The 15,532-nt window shown below is 41.5% G+C and overlaps 1 protein-coding gene across 8 annotated transcripts in view; it reads right to left on the bottom strand.

The window, feature by feature from the left end:
• DMD (dystrophin) overlaps nucleotides 1-15,532 on the bottom strand; it is a 566,297-nt gene that overhangs the window by 54,298 nt on the left and 496,467 nt on the right. For all 8 annotated transcript variants that reach the window (XM_054003170.1, XM_054003155.1, XM_054003164.1 and 5 more), the window contains 3 exons: nucleotides 12,158-12,232; nucleotides 4,265-4,466; nucleotides 816-901 (listed from right to left, as the gene is read on the bottom strand). In XM_054003170.1, coding sequence (XP_053859145.1) covers nucleotides 816-901; nucleotides 4,265-4,466; nucleotides 12,158-12,232 — 363 coding nt within the window. The remainder of the gene's footprint in view (nucleotides 1-815; nucleotides 902-4,264; nucleotides 4,467-12,157; nucleotides 12,233-15,532) is intronic.

Here is a 15,532-nt window from a genome sequence, read left to right as displayed (position 1 = left end):
AGAAAGTTACTTCTGAGAACTACATTTATCAGTAGTTCGTTTCTGGATCCTAGTCTCACTAGTGAACTGACTTATTAGTCAGGTAAAACTTAGTCTGCAAGTGGAATTTTTCCAAGTATTTCCTCTCTTAAAATACACAAAATTTGCCCACCTTTAATATTTATTTATTATAATTTATTTATTTAAAGGTGGTAACTATATTTAAACACAATGTACATGATAAGACTAACCACAATGTAGGAATAATTTAAAAAAGTTAATAGATTTGAAAATAGTGTCATGCAAGTGTCCTGTAGACATGCATCTTTGTGTATAAAGGTGTGCTGAACCAGTGGTGTCCAAAGGGGTTCTTGTGCCTCAGGGAGTGTTCAAGACAATCCATTAGGGTGGAGTAAAGAAATACTTTTTGTACAGATAATAAATTCAATTGAAAGTTTCAAAATAGTGTTTATTTAATCTTTATCACATCCTTCTTAACTTTCTTCTTTTGGTGTGCTTTATGTAGATAATAAATTAGTACAGCAGTACATGTACATAATTTATAAACAGATCTACATCTATTGGAGGTGCATGGTCAAAATTTTTTCTGCTGGGAGGGGTGTAATCAAAAATGTTTGGCAATTGCAGTGCTAAATTACCTAAAACTACAGAGAACAAATAACTTAAAAGTACAAGGTGAAACAACACACTTTGCATCTGCAATATCTAAAATAATGTTTCTGTATGCTATTTAAATGTTTATTCAATAAATAAACAGGAGGAATAAAACAGGAACACAAACATAAGGTAAACCCAAAATAATTACATCGACTTACATCTATATTTATCTTCCAGGTGTGCTTTACAAAGGGATACGACACCGGTTTTGAAGGATAAGACACGGATCCTTCCTGTTCGACCCCTAATGGAAAAGAAACATTGGCTGATAATAAAATCCATTAATGTCATAATTTGTTTCCTATAACCAAGTTCACTGCAGTACTGTAGACTTCATAAATTAAATCTCACAGAGAATACTCAAGCTGGATGGTTATTAATTAAGCTAGAAAAATAAAACATTGCTGTGGCTTCACAGGCACATGAACTGCAGTGTGCTGTTGTATCAGTTCTACGTGAAATGGTCTTGATAGGAAATAACTACTCATCTCCTTTTTTATAAAAAAGTGAGTAAAGGGTCTTTACACTATGCTTCCTTGAACAAGCTTCTCTATGAACTGCTGCTGAGTGATTCTCAGAGGAGACGAGGTGCCTGAGAGAACAGCAAACTAGTTCTTTTGCCATAGACAATATAGCTTTACTTCCACCAGAAATCCGATGTAGCAGTTGTTTTTAGAAAGCCTTTGCTTACTGTCTGTCAGCCATGCCCTGACTTGCCTGAAAAGGCAACAGGAAGCCAAGCACGAAAATGCAGCCTCTGCCAGAAGCATGCAGTGACAGAGACACTTGTAATATGTTCAGGTGAAAGATAAAGCCTGCCTAGAAATCATGGCAAGGCAGGCAGGCTGTACAGTTATGCCATTAACACCTTGGTGTGGCTCCTGAGCTCTTCCTGGCAGCGCTCAAACCTCTCCTGTGCAGTGCCAAGGGGCTGAGACACTCCAACCAGCCCCTGCTGCCTGTCAACCTCCCCCCCCACACTCACTCCTGCCTTGTAACATGCCCACGCTACTACTTCTGCTTTCTAATGTGACAGCGAGAACAACATCCTCCTCTGAGCTGCAGGCAACGCAGTGACAAACCTTCACATCTTCTCTCAGTCATCTGCTTTAACTCAACTTACTTCCAGTTGCTGGCTTCCCCCCCAGACTTTTGTTTCTGATAGCTTTTCAAATATGTAACATCTATTGCAAACAAAGACATACACAAAAGAGGAAGCTAATGCCTAAACCCAGCATTTTTGAAGCAGAGACTTATCAACAGCTTTGAAGCGTCACCAGTCAGGCCCCCACTGGGAAGAAGCTAAATCAAGTAGAGGCAGGCCATGGTCATGCATCAGGCTGCACCACAGGTAAAGACGCATGTGGTCTTTTCAATCCTGTGAAAGAGCTGAGGAGCCAGCGGTGCTCATTTACCCACACATCTCCCCTGCAAACCCTATAAAAGGTACAGACAGAAACCTGTGGACAAAGCCAAATTTAGAATTTGAAGCTTTTTATTAAAGAATCTTGCTTTTTTCATCATGAATAAGAAGCATTTGTAGTTTACCTATGCTTTCCACACTCTGGTCCTCTCACTCTTCTCCCTCAAATCTTTTCCAAATTAATTATCATCTGTGCCCTAAGAAACTCCTCCTGATGAATACCAGACTCATGCAAATTATACAAGAGAAGAATATAGAATAATGATTGCTCTGCAAGGCAATTAAATTGGAACTTGTACGAATCATGAGTTGTTCAGTTCACTCTCCTCTCCTCCCAAGTCAAACCAATAATTTAGCAAGCTACTGCAAATGAGCATGAGTGACTGATCAATTAAAACAAATCCGAAATGTGCTGGATTTGCAGAGCTGTACCCATAATTAGATCAGTCATTGACTGTGAATTTGATTAATATCTTTACAAATGACAGTTTTCAATTATAAGAAAAGTAAAGATGCAGTACATTTAATTAAACGTCTCTGGTAGTGCTGTGCACTTTGGATGATCTCTGCCTATTAAGTTTACAATGAAAACTAAACACATGTAACCCCAAGGTCACCTCTCTTACCAGTGTAATTCAAACCTGAATTTTGGTAAAATAGCTACAAGCTTTCCTCACACATAAAACACCTCTGTGTTCCATTGTGCTCTGCAATATGCAGCTCCCCAGCATACCTAGGGAATTGCCTGGAGGCAGATAATTATAATTTCTAATGTTGTACTTGCAGCACAGTGCAACATAAAGAAAGCTAGACTGGACATGGCTAGTGTACACGTCACATCCAAACTGGACAGTTCAGCTTAGGAGCAGCTTGTGGAATGACCTTTAGTTCCCTCTCTGCCTCTTATGTGACTGATACAGAATAATATCCCTAACACACATTTTGTTTTCACTAACTGGAAGTCTTCATCTGTATGTTATTTATGGTTCATGGTAACTAAGAACTGGATCACTGTTCTGTGAAAGCCAAAGCAGATTAAACAAATAAAATCTGGCTCTTGAATGAATATTCCCTAGTACTGGTAAACTAAAAGAAATGTAATGTAATCTGGGTAATCCACAGGAACCTGCACGTGCTGCAGGGGATGTCACAAAAAACTGACTTAATGGAGGTGATCCTTCAGGAAGACATGATTTGTACAAATCTGTACTTCTTTTTGCAGGTGATCGCTGAAGCTTCACTGCTGTGACAAAGGGTGGATGGAAGAACAATGTTATGGCCCTATAACAACAGTATGGTTCAAAATGTCAATGGAAATACAGTAATTGTCCCATGACCTTCCAATTCTACAGGTACATGTTTATTCTCACACAGAAATGAGCATGTCTGGTTGGAAGTGGCCGATAAAAACTTTATGAACACACAACTGACTTTTTAAAAATGAAATTCACCAAATACAAATATAATGGCTTATTCTAAAATGAGCTTACAAACATATGTTGGAATTTGCCTATGCATCGTGCGTAGTATCATTAACCCACTTAAAAGGAATACCCATACATTTTCTTCAGGTATATTTTAGTCTGTTGTGTTTGTACTGATGGGCACACTTTCTAAAATTAAATTTTGAATTGTTTCTCAAATCTTCTTACAGCGAAGGATTGTAAGCACATTAGACAAGAGATGACCCTCTTCCACCTTTGAAAAAGAATGACAGATTGAAAGCTATAGAAAATTGACATATTTGAAAAGGTTTAACATCCAGAGGTATAGACAGTCAAGAGTTTATACAGTGTTCATTCTGTTACTTCTTGATAATTCTCTTAACTTTCTTTATCAAAATAAATTAAAATGCAATGTAAAGTCATGACCTACTGTGGACAGACATGCAGTCACAGAATTGGTCTGAACACAAAAATCTGCTTAAAATGTTGTTTTCCAGCTCTCTCATTACATAGTTAGTAAATCCAGGATTGTAAGCCTAACCAAGGGCTGTATTGATTCAGCTAAATGCAGCCATTAAACCATTAGGTTTATTAAACTTTCACTTCAACTACCCTTTTTTTTCAGCTCCAAGCCACCCATGCTATAATGAGGCAAACAGCCCAGTACACCTTCCCCCTCCCCTTGTGCTACTGGGAAAGCTCCTGGAGCTTTCCCATGTCCAGAGTCCCCCATACATACGTGTCGTAGACATTCAGAAGCCAGTTGAGGCACATGTCCACACAGAGGGGAACATTGACCAGGTTATTGTGCTCTTGCTCCAGTCGATCGTAAATGGTGGTCAGGCAGTTAATGATCTGCAGAATATCCATTGGCTGGTCGTTCTGTTTGAGGTTGTGCTGGTCCAAGGCATCACAGGCAGCAGACAGACTCAGGAGATCCACTGTGGGAATAAAAAAAAAATACACAACCATTAAAACAGAAGAGAAACAGTGGTTGTATTACCCACATCCAAAAAATAAACAGAGCACTGTACTTGACTTACGTGACTGGCCAGAGGATGTAAAATGTCCTCTGAAAGTCACATGCAAGACTGGTTTCAGGACTCCTACAGATGCACTGTTATTTAGCTGTGGCCTTAGAGACCAGTGTGTATCAGTTTAATTTTTAGCTGTAAAGTACTTATTATACTCTTGGGTCCTATGGAAATATTACACAAATTACTGTGCAAGTAAGAACTATGTATTTCGTGCTTTATATTCCTACAGATAGACATGCTAATATTTGATTACTGCATTCACCAAACGTGCTCTCACCATAGCACAGGTCATCAGCTTTCCTGAGATACACTGCCCATTTCTTAGAGAAGGCAAGCAATCTTAACCAAACCAAACTCCACAAGGAATATGCAAACAAATCAGAGCTGAACTGTGATTAACCTCTCTGTTACTCTTCTTCTAGTGAGGACAGTGAAAAGAAGGTTCTGGAAACACTAAATGTCCTGTTTCAATATTTATTAATTAAATATAGCAATTTTTAATTCTCAATAGCATTTATAATTATAAATACCTCTATGGCATTACAGAGTAACGCATGTTCAAACTTATTAGTCAACATGCAACAGAGTTTTTTGTCACAGACATTTAAAAATTTGATTTTTTTTCCAGTTTATGTCAGTTGAATTTTGAAATATGGATGCCCAGGGCAAAACTGAACTTCCCTTTCTCTGCTCTTAACCTCTGCAAACTAACATCACCAAGCAGCAACACACTTAGAGCATACAAAATCATGGGATGTTGGTTTACAAAGTAAGGCAGGAACAAGAACAAAGGAAATCAGAAAGATGAAATTCTTGATGACAATCTTCCGGCAGCCACAGGAAAACACTTCCTAACTCCTAGCAGTGAACTTCCAGGGTGTGAGCAATGGGGATGTTGAGACCCAGATGCTGTTAATCCTGCTTATACCATGAGCAGTCACATAGCGCAGCACGATATAATATGACCCAAGGCAGTAGCATCTGGTCCAAAATGAACTGCCCAAAATCATCCAGGAAATTCTTCACAAAACTGGAAAATGAACTGACTCAACTTTAAGACCAGTTTTTCTCTCACTGGAATAAAAAATGTTCTTTCTTGAGTTCTGGTAAGCAGCATCTCTTAATAACATCAATAAAAAAACCAAAAAACAACCCTACATAATGAGCAGAGGCTAAATGCAGAACACCATATAGGAATTTTTTTAGAACTTGATCCTGTTTAAGGGCCCATTTGGCAAATTTACACTTGAGTATCCTATTTTACCCAGGATGAAACTGCCCCTTTGATGTCCTAGTGGGAGATGAGAAATACTTTAGCTGCCCACAGGGCTGGCTCGCAATGCTGCTTGGACACTACGCTGGGATTTTGTAATTGCCAAAAGAATTTCAAGAGTATACATTTCATTGGAAATCAATAGGGACTTGCTTCTGCTACTAAATCCCTTAAGCACTTCTGAAAATTTCATCCAGTGGGCCTAACATACCTAGTGATAGAGTGAATAAGGAAACCTTGGAACGTTATCCTTATTATTATACCAAGAAATTTAACTTTGACTCCATGTTTTTGCGCAGTGTTTTATTGGAGTTTTAGGTTTTTTTCACTTTAGCATATAGATATTTATTAAAGTAAAGTAATTTGGAATATTATGTTTAATCTACTAGCATAAAAAATATAGCTATGCTAAGGTCAGTGTTATATTCTGCAAAAGCATCAGATCTGTTCCTGAGCATCTCAGAAAGATGTTTTTCTTCTAAGAATTCATTAGTCAAATTGAAAATAGAGCACAGCCCTCACAACACCTATAACTGAGCTTTAGGCTGAACTCTCAGTTCCTTTGAGAGTACGAATCAACGGTAATTAAATGAACCCCTCAAGGCGTCTGAGTGGCAGCATAATTATATATGCAGCTACTGCTAAACATGGGTCATTCCACTTTGCGAAAGCTCTTCTCGTTAATAAATAGGCACATTCTGAAAAGCCTTTCAGCCCACTCTTCATCAACCTCCTGTCCTATCCTGAAGTTTGTAATACACAATTATCTCCTAACAAGCAAAAAGCACTTGCCAACACGTTCTGCTTTAGGGAACCTCTTTTTGTGGGGAAAAGGAAGGCTCTGGCCTTCATCACATTAAGATCCTCCTTCATCTTTCCCACCAAGACTTAAGAAATGTGTGTGTGGGGTCCTTTCCCAGAACACAGAACTGCATATTTACTTCCTAAAAGCAGATATGGAGGTCCTGTGAATGACCAACTTGCACAAGACAAGCTCCACAGTCAGATATGTATTGGAGAGCTGATTATTTGGCACCATGCAGTGATTTGAAAAGCTTTACTTGAAATAAACCACACCATTTTATGCTTTGCACTTCTGGTTCTCTGGGACAGGTCCTCTGCCACCCTTTTACACTTTTCTATTTAAAATTCCAAAACTGCCTCCAAAATCTGTGTGACCAGTGGCTTCTAGCTTACTTTGAAGTCTAAATAATTTATATAAATATTTCTTTGGCCTCTAAGGCAGTAGAGAAGAGGTTAGGATGTTTTTAACTAGACACTGCCAGATTGCAGGAAAAGTATAAAAGACAACATGGAATAAGTAACCAGTTGAAGGACAGAAATGACAATTAACAGGCAGGAGAAAGTGCACTCTAGAGGTCACAAACTGAACTTAGGGAAAATCAACATATGGCTGGTAATAAAAAGTATAAATGGTTCTCCCAGAATGCAAGACCATCTTCTCTGTAACCTGCTGCTGCTGGCTGACACATTAAAAAAATACATTTAATCTAGTCTGCATACAATTAAAGGAAAAAAGACCCCTAGCAGAAGTTCCTGAATATTTTCTTTAGCTGCATTTCCAAGAAAAATTTGTGAATACATCTCATTTTATTGATATCACGATGTCCTGATGTGGTTTGCACTTGAAGATCGGATCTTTAGAAGTAGCAAAACAAGAAAGTCATCATGCTTTGATGTGATTATCAAAGGAATCAGTACATTTAAAAAACCTGGTGCAATTGTTACACCTGGCATGCTCACAACAATTTTGAAGTCTGAAATGATAAAGCCACACACTAAATAACATATAAGCATTTACTTGTTAAGGATTGCTATTTTCCACATTCTTCTTTAGGTTTAACATCCTTTTGTCTTAATATTCATTGAGCTGATTTATGAACTAATAAGAAGTACAGCTCCCTTTCTCAAGTGTTTCTATTTTTGACACTGAGAAACAGGCTGTACCTTTACTTCTGTAGGCCTTCTATAAAAAACACATTTTTAGAGTACTCCTCAGTAGACAAAATTGCTGTTTTCTATGAAGTTTGCAGAAAAGAAGATATATAGATATATATAGGCATATACCGATATATATATATATATATCTAAAAACTCCTGAAATTTTAAAACAGAAATGAAAAGTAAGAGCTGAAAGCAGCACCCACTGCAAATGGGATTTTGGCTTTGCGTAGGAGCCCTGAAACCCAGCACTCTGCTTTAATTCTACTATTGCCAAAATGTAGAAAAATAATTTTGTAATGAGTTGAGGTTTTAAAAAAACCCTAACTGAACTGAGTTCACAAGCGACACTGAAATGATAGAATACACAAATACAATGATGGTGTCTCCAGGCAAAAATATTTGTAAGAACAAAGCCTGCTAACCAAATTCTTTAAATACTTCTCCTTAGATACAAGTAGGAAGAATGTGCTAGAGTAATCAGTGTAAGCGCCACTGCATGCCTCCGAGAGCATCAATTCTCTGAAAATTTACCTAAATGTAACCTCAAGAGATGAACTGACTTCAGCTTGCTCAGCTGGACAGGGGAGGGAAAATTCACTGAAAGGCTCATGGGTCGAAATAAGGACAGGGAGGGATCACTCACGAGTTACTGTCACAGGCAAAATAGACTCGACTCGGGATAATCAACTGAATTCATCACCAATCAAATCAGAGGAGGATAATGACTAATAGATCTTAAATCTTAAAACACATCTCCCAACTCCTCCCAACTTCACTCCCATATTCTCTACCTCCTCCCCTGCAGCAGCAGCAGGGGAATGGGGGCTGCATTCAATTCATCACACGTTGTTTCTGCTGCTGCTTTCTCCTCAGTGGGAGGATTCCTCACACTCTTCCCCTGATCCACTGCACAGTCTCCCACGGGAGACAGTCCTCTACAAACTGCTCCAACGCAAGTTCTTCCCACTGGCTGCAGTTCTTCTCAAACTGCTCCTGAGTGGATCCCTCCCACAGGATTCAGTCCTTGGGGAACAGACAGTGCTGCCAGCAAACCTGCTCCAGCGTGGGCTCCTCACCAAGGGTTCACAATTCCTGCCATGAGCCTGCTCCAGCGTGCATTTCACATTGGTCACAGCCTCCTTCGGGCACCCACCTGCTCTGGCATGGGGCTCTCCACAGGCTGCAGGTGGGTATTTGATCCACTGGGGAGCTCTACAGGCAGCAGGGGCACAGCTGCCTCACCATGGTCTTTTCCACATGCTGCAGAGGAATCTCAGCTCTGGTGCCTGGAGCATCTCCTCCCCCTCCTTCTGCACTGACCTTGGTGTCTGCAGAATTGTTTCTCTCACATATTTCCCCTCCTCTTTCCCAGCCACTGTTGTGCAGCAGATTTTTTCCCACACCCTTCTCAACTACATTACCCCACAGGCACTACCACTGCCACTGATGGGCTTGGCCTTGGCCAGCAGCAGGTGTGTCCTGCAGGTGGCTGGCATTGGCTCTGTCAGACATGGGGTACATTTCTAGCAGCTTCCTAGAGCAACCACCCCTGGAGATACCCGCTACCAAAACCTGGCCACACAACCTCAATGCAAAAGTCCAAGATGAGTCCAGAATTATTTAATGGAAGGAATCAGTTATTGAAAAACACCTGAAGGACCAGAGTCACAGCCAGCACAGGTTTGGGATGGGAAAGTCCTGCTTAACAAATTTAATTTCCTTTCACATAATCACACAGAATCATAAAATATTAGGTTGGAGGAGACCTTCAAGACCATTGAGTCCAATCCATGCCCTAACACCTCAACTAAACCATGGCACTGAGTATTTTTTTAAACACATCCAGTCTTTTTTTAAACACATCCAGGGATGGTGACTCCACCACCTCCCTGGGCAGACCATTCCAGTACTTTATGACATAGTAACCCAGATAATTGACCAGTGGAAGCCAGTTCATGAAATCTTTTTGGATTTCAGTAAAATTTTCAATACTGTTTCTCACAGGATCTTTCTGGACAAAATGTCCAGCCCCCAGCTGGAAAAACACACCGTGTGATGGGTGAGCAGCTGACTCACAGATGGGGCACAAAGGGTTACAGTGAACAGGGGGACATCAGAGTGGTGAGCTGTCACTAAGGGGACTCCACAGGGCTCCATCCTCAGCCCTGTGCTCTTCCAACATCTTCATAAAGGACCTCAACACAGAACTGGAAGGGATACTGAGCAAGTTTGCAGGAGATACACAACTGGGAGGAGCTGTTGACTCCCTCAAAGGCAGGGATGCCCTGCAGAGAGACCTGGACAAATGAGAGGCCAGGGCAGTCACCAACCATGTGAAATTCAACAAGGGAAGGTGCTGGATTCTGCACCTGGGATGGGGCAACCCTGGATGTACAGACTGGGGAATGAGAGGCTGGAAAGCAGCACCAGGGAAAGGGACCTGGAGGTCCTGGTTGATGGAAAGTTGGATGTGAGCCAGCAGGGCCCTGGCAGCCAGGAGGGACATCCCTGTCCTGGGGGCATCAGGCCCAGCATGGCCAGCTGGGCAGGGGAGGGGATTGTCCTGCTCTGCTCTGCCCTGGTGTGGTGTCACCTCGAGTGCTGAGGGTAGTTCTGGGTGCCATGATACAAAAAAGACATGAAGCTGTCAGAGAACATCCAAAGGAGCGCAGTGAGGATGGAGAAGCCAATTGAGGAGGGGCTGAAGTCACTGGGTTCAGCCTGGAGGAGACTGAGGGGAGGCCTCACAACAGTTACAACTTCCTTGTCAGGGGAAGACAAAGGGCAGGCACTGATCTTTTCTCTCTGTGACCAGTGACAGACCCAAGGGAATGGTCTGAAGCTGTGTCAGGGGACGTTTAGTTCAGATATTGGAAAAAGGTTCTACACCCAGAGGATGGTTGGGCACTGGAACAGGCTCTCCAGGGAAGTGGTCACAGCACCAGCATCTGGACAGTGCTCTCAGGCACATGGTGTGACTCTTGGGGTGTCCTGCCCAGGGCCAGGAGTTGGGAGTTGGATCATACTTGTGAGTTCCTTCCAACTCAGAATATTCTATGATTCTAATACAGACAAAATGGGATGCAAAGTTTTGCACTTTCAGTCAGAGAAACCTGTTACAAGTTATACTTATGCACTGCCAGCTAGTTAATTCCAAAAATTCTGTTTCCTTCAGTGCTGCACTGATTACGAATACTTCTCACTGCATATCACTCCAGTTTCTTTGTACCACATTTCCACAGTGAGTGTGGCAGAAGTGCTGTACCATGGAAAGATGTTTATATTTCTAATCATCGTAATTCCTTCTTTGTCACTGCATTCATGTTGAAATCTTTCATTATGTTACAAGACTTCTCACTTATTGTTTATTTTTTCCTTTTTTTCCCTGTTTTTTATACATTCAGACATTAAGTCTGCACACTTTAGCAGAACTCACCCATGCTTATAAGCCTAAAAGTAAACACGCTCAAAAATACCGAGGTTTGACACAGTTCCAGAAAGCATGTGAGCACAAATCCAACTTGAGATAAATCAACAGTTGAGACATTTGCAACTGTGTCAGAAATTTAACCCTGTAATTAAATGCCAAATAGTGAATGTTAAAATATTTTAATAATCTTCCCAATTGGACTACCTAATGAACTGCTTGCTTTGGCAACTGACTGGCCTATCAAGAAAACTCTCAGTGAATTATTTAGCTATCAGGTTACAATAAGCTGAAAAGGAAAAGTAATTCTAGTGAAAAGTAGAATAACATACAGCAGTTGGGAGAATTAAAATGTTCAAACATGCACATCACTAATGTAACAGCTGATGACAGACTTTTCAACATAACTGAAAGCTGGGGAAAAAATGAAGCTAAATGTTTATTGTGATGATCTCATTTAAAGGCAATAACCCTTCAGGGTTCAAGATTCAACTTAACAAACCATTAGCAACTCCAGCTCCGAAACAATTATTTCACCCAAGCTCTCACTCTTCCCAACACACCACAACTGTGTTCCTTTCGGCTGCAAAGCTCTGGATGACACAGGACATGGCACAGTGACATGGCACAGTGAAAATACCTGGCTAAAGCGTGTAAAAATAACACATATGTACGGTATGTTCAGTTTTATTTCTGAACTGCTGCTCTGCCTTACAAGGCACAGATCTGCAGACCACCCAGCACTCTGGTTTTGTAATGATCATGCAAACCGGTGGCAGCAGGAGGCCTTTCAGGTGAGAGGTCTCCATGTACCAGGCAGAGCTGGGGATATGTATGGGAGCTTTTTTCTGTGTCTGAAATCTGTGAATAAACTTGTGTATTGGTGATGGAGCCTTCCTGGCAGAGGGTGAGGCACAGGCAGGTACTTACAGCAAAGGGCTTTCTGCAGCCTGCGGAGTTTCATGGCAGTCCTGTACGCCGAGAACCTGACGTTGTTCAGGTCAGCTGTAGGGAGGCAATATTAGAAGAAAAGATCAGCTTTACACACTAGAAATAACCAGACTCATTAATACATTGTTATGTTGAACTACAAGACTATATCTGTTGGTTAAAAGAGCAGAGGTGGAAAAAAAAATTTGTTAGAAATGTCACTGAGTTAAAGACCTCAAATCTTGATAATCAACCATCCAAAAAAACTCCACTAAGTCCTAAAGCGTTACTTCCTTTTGTTCAAAGGTACTGAACTAGAGAGTACTTGAAAGGAGAACATCAGTGACTGCAGTAGTGTGTCTGAAAATACTGCAGAGCTTTTCACAACAAAGGCACTGTGAGGGAGATAAGACCCTGAAACTCTTCCTCGCTCACCTTATGCACCAGCCAGGCAGTGTGCAGGCAGCCCCAAGGGAAAACCTATGCCCAGGCCTATGCCAGGACAGGTGACTCTCAGCTACTGCTAAAACAAAAAACTTATTAAAAACATCCAATTAAACTTCTGTGCTTTCCACCTAAGCAGGCCCCAGACATGCCCAGAGATGTAGAGCCTTTCCGGAGAGATGCCAGCTCATCCAGCCAGGAGAGTTTCCAGGTCCCCACCTGCAAAATGGCAGGGAGCCAGTGGCTCTGGCAGTGTGACAGGGAATGGCACCCAGTTGGGAAGACATTGTCTGGCTCAATTTTTGCTAAGCTGCCCTCATACAATTAACAAAATAAGGACATCAGCACAAGTCCCCACTGAATAGTTTAACCATGGCTTGCAAAACCTCCTGGACACTGTGGGGACAAAGACACACAGACCAGAGCACAGAAGCTGGTTCCCAAGGGGCACTGCCAGCAGCTGCACTGGGAACTGAGGAGTGGCAGGGGACACACTCATACTCTACAGGGCAGCCATCCACCACTGAACAAACAGATGCATGCTCTTGGCCCTGCCACCTATCCAACTAATTCCTGGGCACACATACTCCTGTGCAGCCTAAGGATCATTCCCAAAAGATTGCTTGGCATATTGCAACTTAAGGGTTTTCCAGAACAGAAATACACTGCTTGTGCCAGCCAGTTTCAGCACCTGACAACACTGCTGAATGCATTTAATTTACTGATGAAACTCATGGAGCTTAAGGAATTACTGATGGGAAAGTGTTTAGAAAATGTAAACTACAATGTAAATATAAAAAGAACATTAGAGGAAAAAATATAGTGGCTCAAAATAAAGGTCCCTTTAGCTCAATAAGCTTCCTCTAAGCCTGACAGACTCTTAGAGAAAGAATATGATGAAAAACAGGGAAAGACAAAACATTTCCTTGCTGGCATACGAACTAAGGTGCTGTAAAGCTGTTTGAAATGTGGTAGCTTGGGTATAACTATCCCAACATCATTTATAATGCTGTACAGGTATAGGTAGCAGAGGGAATATTGTCTCAATTACATTAATTTTAATTAAGCTGTTCTGAATGAATAATATGAGGTATGATAATTCAGTAGTTTTGGTTACCTTAATAAAAGCTGTGGAACGTTTCTGAAACATGTCTTAGAGCAGAAAAGGAAGTTTCAGCTTTGTATATAATTTATTTTCTTTGCACAGTTGCATACACCTTTTTAATGGGCACTTCTGTGTATTGCTCCTGCCAGCTCTGTCTCTCACCATCATCCTGACAGGTCCTTTATGCAGTGTAGAACACAGTGAGTTGAATAAAGAGACTTTAATTTGTATTAAATGGAAATTAATAAAGCAGTCTCTCATAAACACACCATGAATTCAATTACATTTTGTACCCTTTCTGCAAATCTGAATTTGTATTCTGTAAAAGAATATTATGGCTAGCATTTGACAAAATGAAGAAGCCTTTCTTAAATTCTCCCTGAGTGTTCTGAAAGAAGCTTATCTATTTATTATTTACATTTTCAGAAATGTGAGTAAATATATATGCATATTTCAGGCCTCGATCAAGGCAGAAAATACAATCCATGAAGACATTTAATCCTGGAAGTGCTACTGTTTACATCTATTTTCCTGTATATGTAATACACACTGAATTTATCATCAACCTTAACGACACTGCTGCCAAGAAGCATCTGCTCTAAATGATGAAGCAGCAATGCCAGGTGCTCATTTTGGAGCCCTCATCTCAGGTTTTGGAAAAGCAGCAGTACCACTGCTCATCTGGCTCCGCAAGCCAAGGCTGAGCTGTTGCACACCGGCACTGCCACCTTCGCTGCTGTCACCAGGATTAGCCTGCACCCAGTTACTGTCCCTGTGCCAGCTGCTCACCTCTGTCTTCCTTATGCCACCACCTCCATGCTCCTGATGGACAGCTGTCTTACCAGATGGTGACAGTCACTTAAGATCACTGCATCTTAATGATTTTGCTTTTCCCCTCCCTATGCCTATGAAACTGTCAGTGGTGTCTTTCCTCCCCTGGGGCTACTGCTGGAACAAACGTGTTGCTCTGGGTAGCAACGGAAGGAGCCCAGGCTCCTCCTAACTGGGTTCAAAACATTTGGCTTGCTGGATGAGACCCCATTTAAATGAACCACAGAACACAAGACTGCCAGGGAACGAGTCTTGGCCAGGCTGGGAAGTGCTGGACATAAAAGCCACCCCTGAGATCGAGTCAGGGGACCTCGAGTGAGGAGCACAGATACACTGCCTGCTCAAACCCCAGCTGCTCCTGCTAGGAAGAGGCAGAGGAGGGAGGAAGGGGGCTCAACCAGCAGCAACTTTCCAAAAGCCTATGGAAACACCAGTAGTTCTTACCTCTCTCTGTTGTGAAAATGTTTTTGCTTTTTTCCTTCCTGGATCCTAATGGAAAAAAAAAAAGTGCTGCTTTCTCCACCCCCACACAGCCCACTGAAAGAGTTAGGCCCCATTAAGCCCTGCTTCCAAAACTTTTATCATTTCAGAGCAGGTTGAGGAGCTCAGTGTACCACACTAGTTTTCCTCCAGCCCTTTCCTCCCACTCCTATAAAGTATGTACTACCTCATTCTCTGAACAGGGTGGTCAAAGGGCTGGAAAGCTCTTGCTGTATTGTGAAACTTTTGCAAGTTGTTAACAATACTCCCCCTTCTTGCTCCAAAGGCAACTTTCAAACTGTGAACAAAACAATGTAAATGCCCAACAGCATAATCTATTTATGGTCTGAAACAACGATGCAGTGGAAGAGGTCACCTGGCCCCTGGAAGGAACCAACAGAAGCAAGGATCACAAGGGAGTATTTGCTGACATATTTACATCCCAGAGCAAAGGGAAATCATGACTTTCCCTCCATTCAGCCATAGATGATCCCTCTGTTCAAGTGAACCTATAT

Source organism: Vidua macroura, chromosome 2 (assembly GCF_024509145.1).
Source record: "Vidua macroura isolate BioBank_ID:100142 chromosome 2, ASM2450914v1, whole genome shotgun sequence".
Taxonomy (NCBI): domain Eukaryota; kingdom Metazoa; phylum Chordata; class Aves; order Passeriformes; family Viduidae; genus Vidua; species Vidua macroura.
The sequence above is the reverse complement of the archived record's forward strand: the minus strand, read 5'-3'. Positions and strand labels throughout refer to the sequence as shown.